At 38.6% G+C, this 22898-nt stretch overlaps 1 protein-coding gene across 2 annotated transcripts; it reads right to left on the reverse strand.

Annotated features, from left to right (window-relative positions):
- Window positions 1-3577: 3577 nt before the first annotated feature.
- Window positions 3578-22859, reverse strand: LOC115223422 (integrin beta-1-binding protein 1). 2 transcript variants are annotated; one of them, XM_029793952.2, is made up of 5 exons: window positions 22645-22859; window positions 19721-19903; window positions 12202-12297; window positions 11163-11306; window positions 3578-9190 (listed from the first exon to the last, which is right to left on the reverse strand). In XM_029793952.2, exons 1-5 carry the CDS (start codon window positions 22672-22674, stop codon window positions 9113-9115), a joined length of 531 nt encoding a protein of 176 aa, XP_029649812.1. In that variant the 5' UTR covers window positions 22675-22859; the 3' UTR covers window positions 3578-9112. The 2 variants fall into 2 exon arrangements, with proteins under 2 accessions (XP_029649812.1, XP_029649811.1); XM_029793951.2 differs by having other exon boundaries at window positions 22627-22859.
- Window positions 22860-22898: the final 39 nt, after the last annotated feature.

The following is a 22898-nucleotide window of genomic DNA, read 5'->3' on the forward strand; positions in this document are numbered from 1 at the left end:
ACGGGGACGTAAACACACCAGCATCGGTTGTCAAGCAATGCTAGGGGGACAGACACAGACACACAAACATACACGCACACATACATACTTATATACATATATACGACGTGCTTCTTTCAGTTTCCGTCTACCAAATCCACTCACAAGGCTTTGGTCGGCCCGAGGCTATAGTGGAAGGTGCCACGCAGTGAGACTGAACCCGGAACCATGTGGTTGGTAGGCAAGCTACTTACCACACAACCACTCCTGCGCCTATATATATACGCTGTCTTTATATATAGATAGATATATATATCTGCTGTCTTTGACAATGCTACTCTTCTGTCTTTGAAAACATCTTTCTTCACCCTTTTCCTTCCGGTCTTTCAAAATGTGACCGCATGTGTACCGTTAGCAATTTTTTTTTCCTCTGTCTTCCCTTCTCTGGATCTTTCCTCCTCCTATGTTTCTGACGAAGAGCTCCGCTCGAAACATTAAACCCTCCTTCTTTCCTGAGTATCCAATAATACTATATTTGTTCCACGTCCTCGCGTTGTTGTTTTTTTTTGTGCTTTCTTGTTTGGATTAACTATATATATATATGTATATATATATATATATATATATATATATATATATAGATATATATATAGATATAAAGTTATAAATGACGAGAGAAATAGTTTGATAAAATTACTGTATACATCCGATGTTTTGTAGAATGATAACTGTTTAGTTTTTGCGTACCACCAGATTAGTAGAATCCATACATCGACTTAAATTTTTACACACACACACACGCGCGCATAATATAATTACATGTTTGGGTACCTTTAGTAAATACAACTATACACCTCATTTATTAAATACAGGGGCCAATATAGATTAATACACAAAATGTCTAAAAAAAAACTCACCTAGTGAAGAGGGTTGCTAGAAACTCAACAGGACTAAAAACAAATTCTGTCAAAAGGTGAGATGAACCCAGAGTAAGCTCAATGACTTTCTAGGAATAGCGTGGGCCCTCAGAAATTCCAGGTTGGTGTCTGGCATGCTGGAAGACTACAGAGTGTGGGTACACCTCAGTTTTTGTTAAAGCATGTCTGATATAAAACCTGATATTCAGGGAATGGTATGGGACTATTTTAGGGATCTTTTACTTGCATTTGATATCAATGGCACTCCTACATTCGTGAGCCTGAGACCCATGTGAGCACTGAATATCTTGCCCTGACTTGTCTCTGAATCATGCTGACAGAATGGTCTTTGAGGTGTTGTGCAAACCTTAATTGGACCTAAAATTCTGCACAGATATTGCTTTGTCAGTGATGGTCAAACTCACTGGCAAGTCGATAGCCATCACATATAACCTGTAATACAAGCATTGTAAAGTTACATTCACCATAGATACACACATAAACACACAAATTATATTCTTTTACCTGGGTCAGTCGTTGGATCTCAACCAAGCTCAGACTCTGCTTTCAAATGTTTTGTAGTCATCATATCAAACTCACTACTTAGTCTTGTACTCATCTAACCAACTTCTATTGCACAAATGGCTAAGTCCACCAGATTTGTGTCCCTTTACTGAGTTTCCTCCCTTCTATAAATTTGTATTTATACCAATTGACACCAATAAACAGAGATACACATATATACAAAGTGGGCCAAGTATTTGTGAACAAAATTTTCAAAGCCATAAATGGAAGGTGACAGTCTATGTCCCAAATTTGATCTTCATTTCTTTTTCAGATATGTTGACAAATCAAACAAAGCAGGTTCCAATGGTCATGGTTTTTGTTGCCAATCACACTCTTCTATGTGTCTGAGTCCTTTTGCATTCAGTGCCAAAAGAAAGGAACATTCTCAGAGATCAGGTGTCTGAGTTTGTCCAGTAGGTTCAAGACTAGATTTGTCAATAATCCAGACAGATTGATAAGGGCTGATAACAAACAGCTCAAGGTGACAAGAGTGAGATGTGTGGCACATAAGTTGAGATCTATGTCCTACATAATGAAGAAAGGAGCAGTTCATGTCAAGCAAGACTCAGAAATTTCAGGTATTTCCTTTGGCACCATCGAATTAAATGAACTACTGCTCTGTATAGCATTCCATGAGAGAGGCAAGATCAGATCCCTGAGCAGACAAGTGGACTGAGTTCAACAATTGCCAGATGGTTGTTGAAGTGGGATCTGTATATTGGTGTTCTTCCTGCTATAGTATTTGAGAGTGAAAATACTATTGTCTTGTCAGTACTAGCTAACCATAACACGATATGTCTTAAAGAAAATCTGGCAAGTGTTTCTTAGTGAGAACTGGTGCCTTACAAGAGTAGGAAATTCCTGGATAGATTCATGGAGGTGTCTAGATTATGAGGAGTGTCAAAGCACATTTTTGTCTTCCTAGCTTTCTTCTGATTAGGAGTAATAAGGAAACTAGTTTCCCCTTGAAGTCTCCTTGGTTTGTGCCTCATTATAAAAGGGAGCTCCTCTGTAAAAATTGCTTCATCCAAGGAGAGATTATTGAGTATCTCCTACTTATAGCAGCCATCAAGTTTCCAATAACAGTTGGGGTGGTTAGAATGTCTGTGAAGATATACTGTCTTCCCTTTCAGCTTCCTACAGGAGCAGTTGACTAGTATTAGATTGATACAATTCATTACATATGAAACAAACTCTTTGGATATGTCTATCTGTTCCTTCATAAATCTGTCCATGGCATGACATTCATATTGCAAGAGATCTCTAGGTTATCTTCTTTGTACAGATCAGATCTATGTGGTAAGGTTTGCTAAGTGCATCAAGGATGAACAGGTGTACATTGGCTACCTTAGCCCCATCATATCTTCTCAAAACAACAATGGGCCACTTTTTTTTTTTGACTCAATATGAATTATCACATAACAATAACTAGCCAGTGGTCATCCTCTTCCTCCTCCTAATGGCTGAATGTCTAATGTCTAGATTGCTCATCATCTGGTCAAGCAGCACACACCATCCCTCTTGATTCTGCATTAATTGAGGGAAGTCTTCGAAGAGACAACCAGTGTCTCTGGTGAGTTGCTTTACATATATTGTGTTTGGACATGCTTTGGCATCCATACCAGCATTGTCCTCCTGCAAATGCCTTTCCTTTATAAGAGTGGACACAGGCAGATCTCCATACAACCGTTTCTTAGTGGGACAACATATGTTTAAGGTTGCTCTTAACATGTGAGTGTAGGTGCCATTGAGCTTGGATTCCAGATTTGGGGTAAGCATCCAGGCTGTTGCTCCATTTAAAAGGGCCGACTCTTACCATTGCATGGGGAAAAATCTCCTCTTTAGATTAGTGGGAATTGATTTCCAGACTAAATCCATGCTTTGGCTAATTACCACAAATTGTTTCCCCAAATTCCAAGGCTTTCAGGAAAAGAGATTTTGGATAGAGATCTACAACACCAAAGCCAACTTCTCAGCCAATCAAACCAAATGGTCATGGCTGGAGTACCTCTCCGTACATGACCTCTTCAACCAACGTCCAGAGCCATTCAAGCTGTCACCACTCTGCCTTGTTGAGATTAGACTCTACACTAAAACATAACAACAAAGGTTTATCAGATGTTATAAATATTCTTTATTTAAATACATATTTACATGATGATGATGATGATGATGATGAAGCAACAACATAACAAAAAACGTAAAAGAAACCATAATGCAATTACAGTTTGAATAAACAGCATTAAGGGAGGGGTAGTCGATTCAATCAGGTCCCAGAAATATTATTGGTATCTATTTCATCAACCACTTCTCCCATCCCAGAGGAACAAGAAGTGAAGTCAGTCTCAACAAGGCTTGGATTTATGCAATAAAGGGACGTAACGAAATATCACAAAGCATTTCTGCCTGACTTTTTACTCTTTCTACAACCCTAGGACCCTTAAATAATGACACAAGGGGCCAGATATTTGGTGGAAGGCAGACAAAGTGGAGTAGGAGGAGGAAGAAAGTTGATTATAGCACCTGACAGAACCCCTACCTCCTTGCCTAACGGATAAGGGGTTAAGTTGGCAGGCCCTGGATGTAAAGGGAGTAACCACATAACACCACCAGGTATTTAGTTTGATGCCCAACTACTTCTCTCACTGCCCCCCCCCCTCACTGTCCATTAATAATAACAGTTTCTAATTAAGGCACAAAATCTGAAATTTGGGGGAAGGACGAGATTACAACCCCACAAAAATGAAAGCTCAAAGTTGACCTTGTCAGAATTTGAACTCAGAACATAAAGAGCCAGAAGGAATTCCACGAAGCGTTGGGTCAGACAATTCTGCCAGCTTCTCACATTGGTGTGTGACAATAATAATCCTGGCACAAGGTCCGAAACTTGAGGAGAAGGGGCTTGGTCAATTCCTCAACTGATATTTCATTTTATTGACCCCCGAAAGGATGAACGGCAAAGTCAACTTCACTGGAATTTGAACTCGGAACCTAAAGATGGAAGAAATGGTGCTAAGCATTTTGTCCGGCAGAGCAACAATTCTGCCAATAATAATAATAATAATAATAATAATGGTGACTTTCCACATAAACATAACAGAGCCAAAGGGAGTTTGTGGTGTTCAAGGCTTTCCTAGGGGCCACTGATAATATAGATAAAAAAAGACAAGAATTGGCACCTAATTTGCCAAAAATTTACTCTGAACCAAAGAAGCTGTGACATACATAAAACAGAAAGCCATTAAGTGGTTGCACTTCTGTTTGAAATAACAGCCAAAACTTCCACAAATCACATTCTACTGTCTTAAATAACATGACAATAGTGTTATTCATAATCACCATCACAATTACAGGGTTTAAAAGACAATGAGGTTGCCTGTACCTGGTCATTCAAACTGCTAGAAATAACAGTCAGATCTTAAATCACACTCAACAGTTTTTCAAAAAGAATTTTTTAAAAAGGGAAGGATGCATTAGAAACTATAATCCTAAATATGTCTGAAAAAGAGAGAGAGAGAGAGAGAGAGAGAGAAGCTGGTTGTTGTTGGCCCATCTCTGACCATAAGAACCACAGGAGGCTGACCTAGGTTGAAACAACAACACTCAAATACACAACGAAAATATACAATTAGCGAATCATTGAAAGATGTGAGATCAATACAAGTCAATGTATCCTCTCTGACATGTTTGTGAAGTGAGTTTCCAGTTAACATAAATAGGTGAACAGGTGTGTGTTTGTGTGTGTGAGAGAGTGTTTGTGTGTGTGAGAGAGTGTGTGTGTGTGTGTCACTACACAAAGATGCAATCAAAGTCAAATATACTTTTCTACTCTAGGAACAAAGCCCAGAAATTTTGGGGGAAGAGGCCAGTCAATTAGATCAACTCCAGTATGCAACTGGTACTTAATTTATCGACCCAAAATAATAAAAGGCAAAGTCAACCTTGGCAGAATTTGAACTCAGAACCTAGAGACGGACAAGATAGAGCCAAGCATTTCCCCCAGCTCATTACTTTAATCAAAGTCAAATATTAGAAAAGTAGAGAAACCGACGTTGGTCTGCAGCAGCAAAGAAGTTCACAAAATGGGAGAAATTATTTAAGCATGTGGAAGAGAAGTCTAAGATTTCAGGTGGAATCAACCATTTTTCTCATGGAGAGTTATCAATAGATGTGGAGATGCTGGAAATGGCAAAGGTATTTTATTTTTATTTTATCTAGTTTCAGCTCACAAGCTGTGGCCATGCTGGGGCACTGCCATTCATATTGCGAAAAGGAAAAAAATAAATAGATGTAAAGTATTGATGTGAGAGATGAAGGCAGTGAGTTGATCTCCTCCAATTCTAAAGGTGCTGACAAAGTCATTGGTTTGATAATTGTACAATTCTAGGGAACCTGAACAGTTATAGGAAATTTCACCATAAACATTTTTGCTGTAGGAAAATTCACTGTAAAAAAAAAAAGAGAATAGCTGTTTTCTTAAAATGGCAACTTCACTAATTAACCTGTCAATTAGAGAAAGGTAATTTCTTTAAAATGAGTTTTCTGGTTTACAGTCGGGTTGAATGCCTCCTTTAAGGCAACATTTCCCAAGGCAAAAATGTAAGCAGTGAATTTTCCAGACATGAAACTGAACACAAATCTAAGCCTCAATTAATACCTACAAAGTATTTGGAGTTAGAAGAGTTCATCTTGCTATCCAAAGTTGCAATGGTGGTTTGCGGAGAGAACTTACTGGAAAAGGAGAAGCAGTTCAGAATAAGGATAAATTTGGCAAAGAGGAGAAGGTGGTGGTGGTGGTGGTAGTGACAGGTATAAGGGAAGGGTGGAGATTAAAGAAGAGATAAGAGTCAGTCATCATAGAGGATGACAGTATATAAGGATTTTATGTCCAGAGAAAACAGGGAGATTTGAGGGTCCAGAAGGGGAGGAATTGAAAAAATTCAAGTAGGGTTCATATCACTGATATTAGAAGGCAGAGCAGTGAGATGAGTTTAATAAGGTAGGGGAGCTGAGTGAGACAGCTACACTGAAGGAGTTGAGGCGAATGGGATGGTTGAGCAACTTGGGGAGGAGTTTAGTAGTGATGTAAGGGACGGAGAAGGAGAAGGGGTTGGTTATCCTTTAATGGTTTGGGATAAAAGTTTTCGAATGTGAAGGGCAAAGTCTTTGGGTAACTTGTGATAGAAATTTGTATTGTTAAGCTACCAAAGAGTTTCTACTTGGTGGTAGAGGTCAGTTGACCAAAGAACAGTAGAAGCCCATTTGTTGGTTGGTCTTTATCAAAGTGTCAAAGTGTACAGAGTTTATGAAAGGTCATATGAAAAGCCATCGAGATGCTTTTTAAAGTTGAACCAATCCAGATTACATTGGCAAGTCTTTAGAAAGAATGCAACAGAGTTGAACTCTGTGAAACCAGGTGTCCATGCAGAGCTAAGTCATTTGAATACAATTAAGTTATTGGTTTGAAAGGATCCATCTTCTAAAGAAATGTTTTCAGTTGTGTTTGACAAAGGGACGACTCAATGTTAACACGGAGACCAAACTTATTCAGTGTATTATTGCGTGAGGATGAAGTTTCTGCCTCTGTCTAGCATGGAGCATTCTATCACAAGCATCCAAGAGGAATAAATCATCTGGTATGGTGAGCACAGGGTAAAGTAGACGAGTGGATGGAGAGGAAAGCTGATTGCTGATTTAATGAAATTTAGTGGCTCTGTTGATATTTTCGAAAGTGATGGAGTGTAATAGTGAGGTTGTGTATGTGGAAGAAGAGTTAATTGTGCAATGCAGAGGGACGAGATTAATGTGAAGACATGGTAAGAGACAGGCTAGGGATCAGGGATGGAGGAAAATATGGAAGGATGGAAATTGAAGCAAGGGATCAAATTAAACTAGCAGCAGAATCCAAGAAAATAAATGTGGTTGCAAAAATTTGTTTTGGGAGAAAAAAGAATAGTGCAAGGCTGGGGTAGAAATGTTAGTGTTGGAAGAATCCTGCAGAAGATGAAGACATTCAAGATACGGTAAGAAGCAGAGGAAGCTGATTTCAGGATGATGAGAGACAAGTGATGAAGTGCATCTAATATATCCAGGAATGGAAAAGAGAAAACTAAAATGATGAAACTATGAATTGAAAAGAGAAAGAAAATAAAACTGCAGTATCCACAAGAAAACAATGATGAGTTGGTGGCTTGTAAGATGCTTTTGTTGTTTTAGGTTACAATGTGACAAGCCTGACACACTTGATCCAGAAGATGGGAGCTGGAGAAGGGTGCATCAGTACTCAGCAGACTGGGGCAGTGAAATAAAGAGTCTTGCTCAAGACACCACTTATCCAGGCCAGAAATCAAACCCACCACCTGATCATTATCAGCCCAAAACCCTAACCCCTCATGCTGCCTTCACTGTGTGTGGTTCTTTTCCTAATAATCTTAATCCCTTCCTTTTCTCTGTTTCCAAATTTGTTTTTTGTTTTTTTTTCTCTGCACAAATACTGTTATTCTCCATATTAGTGTCACCCCTTCCTCCCCTCCTCCCCCCTCTTTCTTTGCTGTGAATATTGTTTCCTCCTCTCACTACTCCTAATCTATTAATCCCCACCCACAACAAGTAACCACTTCATCTCCCCACAAATGGCTCTGCCTGAAATGTTAGCTTTTCCCTTCTTCAAGCAAAATAGAATTCCATCCCATTTTGTGAAGGTGACACACACACCCACACACATGAATGAGACACATTCAATAAAAAAAAACTCATTTACCTGGTTTCAAAGAAAATTACCTTTTATACAGTTAAAATGCCAGCTCTTCACCAAGTTTCCCGCATTTACTCAAATGTTTCATTCAATCCCTTGCTTATTTCACAAAGTATTGGGACTACAAGAACCATCAGCAGCAAGCCGAAATTTCACTGTTATTCCATGAAATCTCCACAAAACCTCTGAATAAATCTCATAAATATAATCTTAAGCCTGACCCCTTAGCATTCAGAGTCCTCTCTCAAATGTTCTGCTTATTTACTCCCGTTGTCCTACATTTATCATTCTCTATCTCGTAACATTGTAGGGTTGAAAAGAAAGGATTAAGACACATCGATATTTTCTATCACTTCCCATAAACTCAGAGAGTTGTTTATATCTCAGTATAAAAGAGACTGAGTTTTATAGAGCACTTGTGCATATAAAGGGACCACTTGAATGCATTAACACTCTGGAAGGATCCCTGAAAGCTACTTGAAAGGTGGGTAGTGGGGTGATATGTACAGAATAAGTCCACAGACCAGCTCTATTCCAATTATCACAGTATAGGTTCTTCAACTGTGTGGTTACCAGTAAATACAGCCGGAAGAATAACTCATTGTTGTCGGTAGTTTTAACATGGAATTGTTTGTTCTTTTGATATTTCATGGTTCTTCAAGACAGACAGAGCATCGAGAGAAAGTTGATTGAAAGAATGTCTCAATAAATAAAACCAATTCACCTTTCAAAAACAAAATCTCAATAACAATCTGAATTCCTCAAAGAATCCCAAATTGTAATCCTGCCAGTAATATATTGCTGTGGCTTGGAACCAAATGCACAGCATTATTTTCCATTCAAAAGAAATCTCTATGTTTATGTCTAGGAATGCAGAGCTAGGAAGAAAATCTTTTTAAGAATCCATCGATATATTCATTGTCACAGCATCAAACAATTTCTGAAGACATTGGCAAATATTCTGGGCTTGATTCTGTTGGAGTAAAAAAAGAAAGAAAAAGGAAAAAATTTGCATTAAAACCCTTGAATAATGATTTGTTGATTGGAATTTAAATTAGATTTACAGAAGAAGGGGGAATGTGATGATGTGATGTTCATGCTTTTACCAAAAATATCAGGTCATCCCATAAGTTCTGTCTGAATTCTGAATAAAGAAAACAAGTGATCAAATATTATATTTAATTGAAATTGAATCATCAATGTACTTTCCCTGATTATCTATGACTTTCTTCCATCTATTTACAAGCTTTTTAATCCCATCAATGTAAAACTCTTTTGGTTTCAAAGCGAAGAACTCTGAAATGTCAGTTTCAGCCTCTTCCTGGCTTGCGAAAGTTATGTCCCCCCAAATGATTCTGTAAACTACGAAACAAATGGTAGTCTGAAAGAGCAAAGTCGGAAGAATAAGGTGGACGGGGAATGTTTTCCCAACCAAGCTCTTTGATCTTCTGTGATGTGATCTTTGCAGTGTGGGGTTACACATTGTCCTCATGAAACATCACTCCTTTTCGATTCACTAAAATGGGTCCTTTTTTCTTCAAAACTTAGTTCAATCACTCTAATTGCTGACAGTAGATGTGATCATAGATTGTTGCATTAGATAGCAACAATTCAAAGTGAATTACTTCTTTGAAATCCCACCAGATAGAGAGAAGAACCTTTTTCCCATGAAGTTCCCTTCTCGGTTGTGGTTGAGCTTTTTCCCTTTTACCAAGCCACTGTTTACGACATTTAACATTTCGATAGAAGATCCATTTTTCATCACAAGTCACAAGTCTATCCAAAAAGGGTGAAATGAGTTCACCAGAATGGAGAGGAGAGCAAATGTCAACTCAGGATTTGTGGTTGCTTTCGGACAATTCATGAGGCACCCGTTTTCCAAGATTAGGAACCTTTCCAAGTTGTTGAAGATGATGATGAACAGTTGTATGGTTTGAACTAAGCTTTATTGCCAATTCTTCAACTGATAATGCAGGATTTTCTTCAAATAATGCCTCAAGGAGCTTATCATCAAACTCAACTGGACGTCCTGTTCGATCTTCATCTTCAAGGCTGAAATCTCCACTTTTGAATTTTGCAAACCATCTTCTGCAAGTTCTTTCATTCAAGCATTATTTCCCATAAACTGAGTGCATGTTTCGAGTCGCTTCATCAGCAGAGTTTCCTTTTTTGTACTCATAAAGCCTTATGTGCCACAAATGCTCTTTGGATACTTCCATCTTAGAAAGGGTTTTAATCAAAGAAATTTTAATTCTATTATTCTGTAATTAGTTTAATGTACATAAATGCATAAAGATAATTTTTAATTCCATTAGACATTCTAAAATACTATTAAACTTCATTCAGTTTTAAAAAAGGTAAAATTGGGCAGAACTTATGGAATGACCTGACATCAGTTTATTATTTGTATTTGTATTTGTTTGTTGTAAGGCAGCAATGAACTGGCAGAAGTGGCACCAAATCAGACAGAATGCTCTCTCTCTCTCTCTCTCTCATACACAAATAGATAAACAATAAAAAATGGAATGAATGACATTCTTTATTTCGAAATCCCTACGATTGTTTCCACACATCGTTACATCAGTCAGGTGTGTAATCGTTCTCACCCACCTGAGGAAGTGTGAAATGCACTTCCTCAGGTGATTGTTTCAATAAGTTGTTTGTTAGATCCTCTCGTCATTTCACTCGGTGTGAAAATGCCTATAAATGGTTGGGGGAAGGTGTTTGTGTTTGTCCTGCCACCACTCTCTCCACTGAGTGGCAACCAGTGATGGTTTGTTTATGTCCCATTAATGGTTTCAACAAGTACCAGCCATAAAAAAATAAAGTAGTGAAGTTGATTCATTTGACTAAACCTTCAAGGTGGTGCCCCAGCATGGCCACAGTTGAATGACTGAAACAAGAAGAAGATAGAAAAGAAAAGCTAAATATTTTAGCAGACTTACCTCAGAGACACACTGAAAGACGAAACAATGGAAGACTGTTTTGCTGAACTGACCAATCTTCACGGCGACGTTGTGGTGTTGGAAGTCATCGTCATATTGGATGATCTGAGCAATCGTGTGCAGCGGGTGTCGCTGCAGCACTTCCTGATGGAAGAAAACAGAAGAGGAAATCATCACCACCACCATCATCACCACCACCACCACCACCACCACAGACAGGTGTGTGCGTGAGGCTGTTTGCATTTGCATCTCTCCAAGTATCAAAAGCTACAAACAGTGACACTGATGTTGTTTCTCCTGTTAACAAATCATTTGCCGATTCTGTGCCTTTAAAGATGTGTAAAGAGATCCCTTACTTGAAAACGAGGTAAGGTTAGTGACTGAAAGAGCACCCAGCTGTAAAACACTGCCTCTATAACACAGTCATTGACCCTCAATCGCAAGGAAACTCATGGAACCATAACACATTGCTGTTGAACTGAAGCACAGCCATGACAAACTATAAACAATTTAACACATACAAACACACATACATATATTCATTTATATATATACATACACATCATATGACGATGTCATACACACAGTATCGTTGCATGGTTAAGAAGCTTGCTTCCCAACCACTTGGTTCTGGGTTCATTCCCACTGTGTGGCACCTTGGGCAAGTGTCTTCTACTACAGCCTCAGACCAACTAAAGCCTTGTGAGTGGATTTGGTAGATGGAAACTGAAAGAAGCTCTGTGTGTGTGTGTGTGATTCAGTGTTTCCTGGTCTTGACATTACATAATAACAGCAGATGAGTGTCACCATCATAAAAGCAGTGTCCTTCATTACCAATCTTCTGTGAAAACATGTCCAGTCTTGGAAAAGAATTGCCTTCCTCGGTACCAAGTGAGTTAGCAACAAGCAGGGCATCTGGCAATCCAAAATCGACCTCAACAAATCCTATCTGACTCATTTGTGCATGGAAAAGTAGACATCATTGCACACACACACATACAAGCATACTAAACTGCTAAACAGAGCAGGTAATCCTTACCTGGCCCTTCTTGTCAAGGACCTTAATTCCATGCCTTGACACATTTAGTTTCACGGTATCTTCTTCTCGGGCAGTGACAGGTAGTTTGCCATCAATCTGAAACATAGACAGACACATTAAAAACCCTTCAAAGCAACCCCTAAGCACTGAACCCCCAATTTAAAAAGCAAATAGGGACCACTGATTAACTGCATTAACATTTCTAACAAACACCCAACCTCATCACAAATTTTAAGGAGACATGGCACTATCAACATCTTAGTTTCAAGGTTGTGTTTGGCCAGCTCAGTGACCATGGTGGTCAACTCTCATAGAATTCTCTTCACACAGATGTGACAAATCTTTTTAATCCTTGGAGTATTTCTGAGATGAGAAAATGAGCAGAGTGACAAATGTTTGTAGATAAAACAGCTGCACTGTTCAAGGTACGGCCATGGGATTAAGAAACCACTTCAGGATCGTGCAACCCCAGAAAGGATGGTATTTTGGGCAAGTGTCTTCTAGTAAGGTCCTGGTCAATCAAAGCCAAGTGGTCTGGCAAAAGGGAGTTGATAGAATAAGTACCAAGCAGTGGGCTCAATCTCTTTGATTAAACCCTACAAGGCAATGCCCTAGGATGGTCGTGGTCCAAGGACTGAAACAAGTAAAAGATAAATGCCAGTGATGTTCTTTAATTGAATCTCCTCAAACTTGGTGTTGGTGCCATGTGAAGAGCATCTGTGCTGGTGACGTGTAAAACACCTCATAAGGTGGCTGACATTCGGAGGGGCATCCAATTGTAGAAACCAAGCCAAAACAGACAATTAGGGCCTGGTGCAGCTCTCCAGTCTTGCCAGCTCCTGTCAAACCTTCTAACCCATGCCAGCATGGAAAAACAGATGCTAAATTATGATGATGAAGTTGATTGTGATGTTGCTTGAACTAGAATGTATGTATACTACTAGACCAACCCAGGGATTGAACTTACATCCACTAGCTTAACTATTACACTTAACACTTGATACTTAAATCAAAACCTAGATTCACTGTCCTATGAGGTAATGAGGATAGGAAGTACTGCACAACTTAAGTGCTGAATGTAATAAACACTTGAACCCCTTATGTCAAGGACCGATCACTATTTGAAGCAGAAACATTTCCTAATTTTGGAAATAAAACAATTTTTGTATTTTCCAAGAAAATTTTAAATCCTGCAAAGTTTACTTTCAATTCTCAACAATCAAAAGGATTTGCTTGGCTTAGGGCTACAGTAGAGGTCACTTGCCCAAAGGTGCCATGCTGTGGCACCTCTGAGCAAACTTATTAACCACATTGCCATGCCTGCAATTGTATGTACACAAACACACACACACACACATGTATATGTGTGCGTATTAAACAAGAATGTGCTCAGAAGAATAACTCAGAGCAGGTCAGTGGTATGTCTTTAAACAACACAGACACATACAGGTATATTAAATACTGTACAACATAAATTCTTCATTTATTAAGAATTATCTCCACCTCCAGAGGATGTCTCACATGGAGGGGAGATAATCTCCAAGAATTCTCCAAAGTTGATATGTCATGAAAGAAAACGACAAGTTCATTATCTGGAAATAAGGGAAGACATGTTTCAGCTACATCAGGCATCATCAGGACAATCCTTTTGACCTCCATCCAAGAGCCAAAAGAGTGGAATATATTTATGCATGTATGTGTGTGTGTGTGTGTGTGTGTGTGTGTGTGAGTGTGTGTGTGTGTATATATATATATATATATATATATATATATATATATTAAGATTCAGGTGAATAAGGCAGAAGGTCGGGTCAAAATAAAAATGCATGCACAGCCTCTAATAGACGAATAAAAACAATGATAGTGAAGTAGAGGCAGGAAAATACGCAGGTTGTGTATACAATTAATTGAATGCAACTGAGTATATTATCAGCCCATTCGCTAATTCAGAAACACACTTTCTATTAAATATACAATCCATAATATACTTTGGAACATGCAAGAAGCAGGTTCCAAGACAGGTGAATCATAAATAAATAAATAACATATAATGGATAGGTGTCAATTCCTTACAGCTGTTTCCAGCAAATTTTTTTACAGTCCAAGACAGCATCGAGGGCACTTTTGAATTTTTCCCACCGACCAATCATTTCCCAGGCCCTAAACACTCCAGAACGTGAGGGAGCTCACCACGAAGTTTATATCCTAATAATTGTTTTTTCTCTCTGAGGGATTTTTAACAGAAGAAAAGAAGTAAAAACTACTGCCTTAGGGAACAGATTTCACTCATATGTGACCATTAGGTCAAGCAAATGATGAAAAGAAATGAAAATAAAAGTGAGAGGATTGTTTATAGAGATGAAAGCTACATCCACAAGAACTACTGTCAGCACGAGAATGCATCATACGATCAATGATTGAATGAACAACAGGCTGATATCTTTGAAGGGGGAAAGAATCAAACGAAGGATTACCATGGCATGTTTGATCACAAATACTTTGTCCTACACGATCCAACAATTATAGATGTAAAAAAAAAAAAAACATAGGGCGCAGGAGTGACTGTGTGGTAAGTAGCTTGTCTACCAACCGCATGGTTCCGGGTTCAGTCCCACTGCGTGGCACCTTGGGCAAGTGTCTTCTACTATAGCCTCGGGCCGACCAAAGCCTTGTGAGTGGATTTTGTAGACGGAAACTGAAAGAAGCCTGTCGTATATATGTATATATATATATATATGTGTATGCGTGCGTGTGTGTGTTTGTGTGTCTGTGTTTGTCCCCTAGCATTGCTTGACAACCGATGCTGGTGTGTTTATGTCCCCGTCACTTAGCGGTGCGGCAAAAGAGACCGATAGAATAAGTACTGGGCTTAGAAAAGAATAAGTCCCGGGTTCGAGTTGCTCGATTAAAGGCGGTGCTCCAGCATGGCCGCAGTCAAATGACTGAAACAAGTAAAAAAAAAAAGAAATAGATTGTCAAGTATCTTCAGGGAAAACTAAGTATATTTTCCAGTTTTTAATTAAGAAATAACTAAATTAATTATTTCATAATTCAATTCAAGACCAGAAAGTACACTTAGTTTTTCCTGAAGATGGTTTTTTTACATCTATAATTGTTTGAATGTTGATGTTTCAAACGTACTGTTGGATTGAAACATGTGTAGGATATTTTTCAGGATATTTTTGGGTTGTTTTGTTGATCCAGTTTCTTTTATCACTTTTACTTTGCATCATTTTCCCATTGTGATACAAATAAAATGAACCAAGTATCTATTATATTTTTTCTTCTCTATTTTCTTTTATCAGTTTTTATAATTTATTAGATTATTTATGTATTGAGGAACTTTCTTTCAATATATTTGATAAAGCCAGTTGGCATCTGGATTGGTATCAACAAACCCTTATAAGGAATTTACATCCTCAAAATTTTGTACGTACATTATGTATATATTACCCTGCAACAGCAGGTTATTTAACTAGTATATATATATATATATATATATATATAATACTAGCAGTATCGCCCGGCATTGCTCGGGTTTGTAAGGGAAATAACTATATAAGCATTTTTAGAGATAAAGTATAATAGCCATCTCAATATGGCTAACCACAAAGGCGGGGTGTTACTGTAGCTTTTTACATTCTGAGATTTAATAATACATTTTTAGAGTGTTACTTCCCTTATATAATAGCAAAAAAATGCATTAAAAATGGGAAAAAATGATGGTAATTTTTTTTTTAATTCATAGACTCATCGTAGACGCGCGCTGATACCCAGGAGGGCTCGATATGAATCACGACTATAAGATACCCACTTTTGGTTACACTGCACCGCAAAATGTGGGAGTAGTTGGGAATCTAAATCGTAGGAGACAGACACACAACATCACTTTTATATATAAAGATATATATATGTATATGTAAATGTATATGTATATGTATATATATATATATATATATATATACCACATGCAAATGAGGAAAAAAGTTTCTGAGAATTCAAGCTTATTTCAAAACCCACTCACTATCAATTTTGGCCAATGTTTTTTAGGACTTAAAATGATGGGGAAAACCATGAAGTTCAAAAAAGCTTTTGGAAATTACAATCTCCACTTCCTTTATTCTCAAACAGAAAATGAAACATAATTTAAAAATAGAGAAATTTTAAAAATTAATTTCATTAACCCCCACCCCACCCATAAGGGGGCGGGGAAGCATCTTTTGTAAATTTTAAATTTTTTCAAACCCCTTCCCCCACTTAGTACTGGTTTTGGCTAATCTTTTTTTTTTTGGACTAAGCACTTAAAATGATGGGAAAAGCCTTGAAAGCTAAATATAGAAAAATTTTGGAAATTACAATCCCTACTTTATTTTCAAAAAGAAAATGAAACAATTTCAAAACAATACAGACATTTTTTTAAATGTTTTCTCTCTCACAAATCCTAAAATTTCAGCTTCTTTCCAAAATTTTTTTTTGAAGCATAATTTTAAAATACAGACAGTCTGAATCTGCAAATTGTTTCTAATTATAATTTCAAAATAATTTGAATTTAAAGGAGGCTGTAGTTTCTAACACCACCCATGACTACCCAGTACCTTCCTCATTCCTTTGTCGCTCTGATATGAATAAAGTTGTACTAGTATTCTGGATAGTGTTAGTAGGATAGGTTGTGGCCTAACGTATGGGGCTCAATGCTGGAGCTGTGTACATGTTGGGCACTCATGTATTCAGAGTTGTTATAGTATGAGTTTGGATAGTAGAGAAAAAGCGTTTGTTTATTAGAGGCTGCTATGGTAGACTCAAAGTTGGCTGGGGTGGAATAGGATAGCTTCATGGTAGATCTATTAAAGATAAAGTAATATTTATGTTGACGAGGGAAGTTGGTGTCCAGTATATTAAAGAAGGATTTAGCTAAGTTCTTAACATTTAGCGAGAAATGTGGAGTGTATACCATAGAATAGAGCGTCCACCACTTTTTTTTGGGGGGGGGGGGGGTAGTGCTATCTATATTTTTGGAAAATGGAGTGGGGTGACATGGCCCATTGCTGTTTTAGTTTTTGACCCAGTGTTACATGTGGGGTCTAGGTTGTCTTCATATGGGTTCCTCTGGGGTTCTAGTGTATGTGGTCTGTTGTGATTCTGATGGTTGGTGTGTCGTTGCAAAATATGTTGCTTGAGCCTAGTATTAGGGATGTATTTTATTTGTTGGAAGAAGCTGCACGTATATATATGCATCTCATCATCATTTAACGTCCATTGTCCATGGGTTGGATGCTGTGACCAGGTCTGGCAAGCTGGGAGGCTGCACCAGACTCCAGTCTCGTTTCGTATGGTTTCCACGGCCAGATGCTAACCACTCCCAGAGTGTAATGGGGGCTTTTATGTGCCAAGCACCCACTACACTCTCAGAGTGGTTGGCATTAGGAAGGGCATTAAGCTGTAGAAACTCTGCCGGATCAGATTGGAGCCTGGTGCAGCCATCTGGCTTGCCAGTTCTCCACCAAACTGTCCAACCCATGCCAGAATGGAAAATGGATGTTAAACAAGAATTATGATGATGATATATATATATACACACACACACATCATTTATGTGTTTCAGTCATTAGACTGTGGCCATGCTGGGGCACCTCATTCAGGTATTTCAGTCAAATGAATCGACCCCTGTACTTACTTTTTTACATCCTGGTACTTATTCTATTGTTCTCTTATTGCTGAACTGCTAAGTTATGGGGATGTAAACAAACCAACACTAATTGTCAAGCAGTGGTGGGGGGGAACTTGAACACAAAGGCACATATATATATACGAAAGGGTGGGGCTGAAAAGTTCCTGGCTTTAAGGTTGTCACGAAAGGCCTGGTTGGAAGCCTAATCTTCCAAGTTCTTTTAAAAGACTTAGAAAAACTGAAGGACCCCTGCAACAAGTGTGATAATCCGAGAGGGGAAGATGTTCAATGAAATCATAATTAACTGATCCTCCTGTATTTTCTCTTACCCAAAGCCAGGAATCTTTCAGCACCCCTTTGTATGTACAACAGGCTTCTTTCAGTTTCCATTGAGCAAATCCACTCTCAACGCTTTGTTTGGTGTGGGGCTATCGTAGAAGGTGCTATGGCAGTGGGACTGAACACAGAATCATGTGGTTGGGAAGTAAACTTCTTACCACCTGGCCACATCATGGTTTGATGGTTTCTGACAGGACCTGGCAACCTCCAGATGTGCACCAGGCTTCAATGTTCCTTTCAGAATGGCTTTCTATGGCTGGATGCTCTTCCTAATGCCAACCCCTTTACAGAGTGGCCTGGGTGCTTGTCTTTCATGACACTGGCACCAGTGAGGTTGCCAAGTAAATTGCAGGACAGGGAAAGAGAAAAACTTTTACTATTAAGTGGGAGGGGTTATTCGTGAGGGGGAGGTGGCTTTAGGCTAATTGTTGAAAGGGCTTTGAAGGACCAGCACAGGTGTCATGCTACAGAGGAGATATATGGCTACCCCACATTATATAGGGGTAGGTGGGAGTAGTAGAGAAGAAGATAAAAGCAAGGTAGTGATGGAGGAGGGCCAGAGCTAACTCTCAAGGTAAGCATAAGACAGGATACAAACAATAGGTCATGGGAGGAGAGGAGAGAGTGGATATTTCCATAAGAATGTGGGGGTGGGGGGTAGTAACAGATGATTAAAGATGAGGGTGGAAGTGAATGTATTGCTTGCTGAACAAAGGTGGAGGTTTGGTTGAAGGGAAATGCCAATATGGAGAGATGTGAGGTTGGATAGAAATAGAAATAGCTCAAGAAGGAGAACAGATCAGAAAGTAGAAGGATGATAGCAAAGTGTAGGAGTGGAGCGTGTGTGTGTATGTGTGTGTATGTGTATGTGTATATATATATATATATATACACACACTCATACCTATAAATTGGATTTACAAGAAAAGGTTTCAAAGTTTCAGTTTGTTCACCTTCATCAGACGAAGGCAAACAAGTGAAAGCTACTCTCAACCTTTTCCTTATAAAAACTAATAAATATGTTTACTTTAGTAAAAAGGATTGAATAATCTTTCAGTTTGTTGTGAATCATTTTTATATAAAACTTGATATAAAAGTAAATGTTAATAGAAATATTTATAAATCATCATCGTTTGATGTCCAATGTCCATGCTGGCATGGGTTGGACAGTTTGACCAGGGCTGCACCAAATTCCAGTCTGATTTGCCATGGTTTCTACGGCTGAATGCCCTTCCTAACACCAACCACTCCAAGAGTATAATGGGGAATTTTATGTGCCGCCAGCATGGGTGCCAGTTGCGTGACACCAGTATCTGCCACAACTATGATTTCACTCAGCTTGGTGGATCTTCCTTCTCAAACACAGCATATTGCCAAAAGTTTTGGTCATTTGCCATTGGCTCCATGAGGCCCAATACTCAAAAAAAGGTGCTTTTTTATGTGCCACCAGCAAATATACACGTCTATCCCACGAGATGAAACAAAATGAAATCAAGAGTCACCATCACATACTTGTGCTTCTTCCAGCTGGTCGATTAGTTGAGCCTCAGTATCCCTCTTCCTTGCATCACCCATATTCATTTCCCGTACCATTCCAAGAAAGAACACGTTAAAAAAGACTCTCTGATGGAGAATCTTCTCCACAGAATCTTTGGTGTCTTTTAGTGCAGTCAGGTTTTCATTACTGGAACCAACCTGAAAATAAATTATTTCAAATGCATATCAATAAATATATACATTTATGATTTTTGGAAAAAATAAATGATAAATAACACTAAAACATTCCAACCCCTTTATCTCCTCTCCAATGAACTGCTTGTTCCTGCCTCTTTTCTATTTTAGCCTCTCTGCAGCTGGCATGAAATCACCTCCCTCAATACTGTCAAGGGGTCTTGCTTTACAAGTTACTTGGTGACTGCACTGGTGCTGGTACCACAAAAAAAAAAAGCACCCAGTGCACTCTGTTAAGTGGTTGGCATTAGGAAGGGCATCCAACTTTGTCAAAGCAGACTCTGGACCCCAATATGGCCCTCAGGCTAGTCGGATCCTGTCAAACGGTCCAACACATTGCCAGCATGGAACACAGACATTATATGAGGATGATGGTAATGTAGAAGACTAGGGAAGGAAGAACACTTGATTATATCATCCTCAGTATATGACTGGTATTATTGTTATCATCCCAGAAAGGATGAAAGGCAAAATCAACCTTAGCAGTATATGAACTGAGAAGATTAATGGCTGTAAATATCACAAGGTATTTTGTCCTACAATATAACAATTTATATTTGTTTCCAATCTTGGCACAAGGCCAGCAATTTCAAGGGAGGGACAAGTTGTTTACTTGACACCAGTGCTCAACTGGTGCTTATCTTATTGACCCCAAAGAGATGAATAGCAAAGCCAACTTCAGCAGAATTTGAACTCAGAACGTCAAGACAGATGAAACGTGCTAACAACTCTTCCAGCTCACTGCCAATTCAAGTTAACCAAGATATGGCAGCATGATCAAGCAGTTTACTTCCCAACCACATGGTTTCAGGTTCAGTCCTACTGCTTGGCACTTTGGGCAAGTGACCCCTACTATAGCCCTGGGCTGGCCAAAGCCTTCTTGCAAGAGTATTACATTTGATCTCACAGTTGAATATCAATAGAAAGTGTACTTGCAACAATGAAGCGAAATTTTTTAAAAGAAATGTAAATCAAATATGATGGTGCTTCAATAATATTAATGGGGGGGGGGGGTGGCACGGCGGAATCAGGTAACAAGGCTGTCTCTTTCAAAACGCATTTTCACAATGGAATGCATCTTCAAAACATGATCAAAACTCTACAAGTTCTGATTGTTTATCGAAGTTATTCACTGAAGTTTTTCCAGACTTATAACTGCTTTAAATGTTTTCCTCAGGCAACAACCGACTCTGTTTCCCCGAATAAAAATGTTTTTTCACCTTTTGCACTGAATACATTAAACAAAAAAGAAAAAGTTATTTCATACTTTGTGGTGTTAATCATTTTAATGTTTTTTTTTCTTTTTCAATAATTCAACAAAGTACATTGTCAATAATTCTTATTCTCATACATAAAAGGTACACGATGTGTGTGTGTGTGTGTGTGTGTGAACTGAGATCCTTTCCTATCCTGGAAAATATGGCCCCTGTAGCCAGGGAATTTCTGCGTAGATACTCAGCCTAGTAGAAATAACGGCCAAATATCATTACACCATTGTAAAAAGAAAGGACATATCGTATAAAATTGCTGTTCGAAAAATAGAAGCTGGGTCGGTCAAGCTTAAATACCTCGCTCGGGGCTGACTTGGGATTGAACGTCGATAAATCTCCCGGTTTCCAGTTAGTCGATCATAAATAATTCTTTTTAAGTGAATTCTACAAACATTTGAACCTCTTCACATAATATTCAGGTAGGAATCGATGCGACGTAGTAACCAAGTTGATCTTTCCAATTACAGGTGGTGGTACTTCATTCGACAAACTGTCAGGTTTCGTTAACCCACTTCATTTACAAGGACCAAGTCGACTCGATTCTATTGGAACTCACAAATCATTTTCTGGCGACCCGAAGGGTTTCCTTATAGTTTCTGTCTACCCAACCCGGCACTTCGATTTCGCCCTAATTTCACAAACAAGGCTCGAGAAGATTCTAGGCTTTGGCAGAAAGCACCTGCCGAGGGTAATATTCAGTTAATGAGGCTACTTAAATGAAAAGGTTAAAAGTCCAAAGTCAATTACTTGACCTTTCGTGATAAGAAACATTTTAACTCTACTAATCTAAACGCAACACCTGAGCACCGTATTCAAATAAGTGCATCTCTAATATAAATTGGACATGGGCGATCGTTGCATTCTTTTTTGTCTTGAGGTTCACAGCCAAACGGCTGGGTGGATTCGCGTGAAAAATGGCACACATGTGGAGACGGGTGCATAGGTTGGAATGCAGTTTGTATTTTTTTCCTAACCCCGAGAAAAGCGATTAAAACTTTTTCTAATGGAATTTCCTTCTTTCTCCTGCCATTAAAACAACCAGTTGCTTAGGAGCTGTTTTCTGACGGGGTGGGGTCAGGAAATTTTCATATAGCTGGAGGTTCCAACTGAAACAGGGGACACGAAATGATAAGGTTGACAAACGCTGTTGTAGATTATACCCAACAGAAAAGGATCCCAGCCCCATCATCCAAACAGACCGCGGGGGGCCGGGCTTAGCTGCTAATCTATAATTACAACCACAAAAGCACAGTTCATGTATTTTCATCTTAATTAAACTCTTCCGCTTAAAACCTTTATGTAAATAAGTGAAATGATTTAATCTAGAGGCAGTCACTGCATGAATTAAATACGTTAACTATAATTACAACAAATAAGAAAACAATGAACGAGTTTTGTGCAAAGCTGGAGACTCACGACGCTTTCTTTGCTCACGTTTTGCTGCTTGGCTTTCTTCTTCGGCATCTTTCACAAATGTAGTCGAGTTATTAGTTTTCAAAGCTTTGCCTAATTATGAGTAGGTTATTTTTCCCTCTTTAAATAATCATCTTCCAGCAACAAATCAACAATCGACCAACAACAGATCGATCGATCGATCAACAAACTTTTGCCTTCTTTTCCAACAACAAACAATATACCGGAAGTGAAGCTTTAATCTCGAACCCAAAATGCGGTCAAACAATTTAAAT

The sequence above is a fragment of the Octopus sinensis genome, linkage group LG23 (assembly GCF_006345805.1).
Source record: "Octopus sinensis linkage group LG23, ASM634580v1, whole genome shotgun sequence".
NCBI classification, from domain to species: domain Eukaryota; kingdom Metazoa; phylum Mollusca; class Cephalopoda; order Octopoda; family Octopodidae; genus Octopus; species Octopus sinensis.

Excerpts from the sequence above, each read along its gene's own strand:
- LOC115223422 (XM_029793951.2), bottom strand. The coding sequence starts at position 22,674 with ATGCCGAAGAAGAAAGCCAAGCAGCAAAACGTGAGCAAAGAAAGCGTC. Across the intron at positions 19,904-22,626 it reads ACGTGAGCAAAGAAAGCGTC|GTTGGTTCCAGTAATGAAAA; the intron begins GTGAGTCTCCAG and ends ATTTATTTTCAG. Across the intron at positions 9,191-11,162 it reads TCTTTCAGTGTGTCTCTGAG|AATCAAGCCCAGAATATTTG; the intron begins GTAAGTCTGCTA and ends TTACTCCAACAG.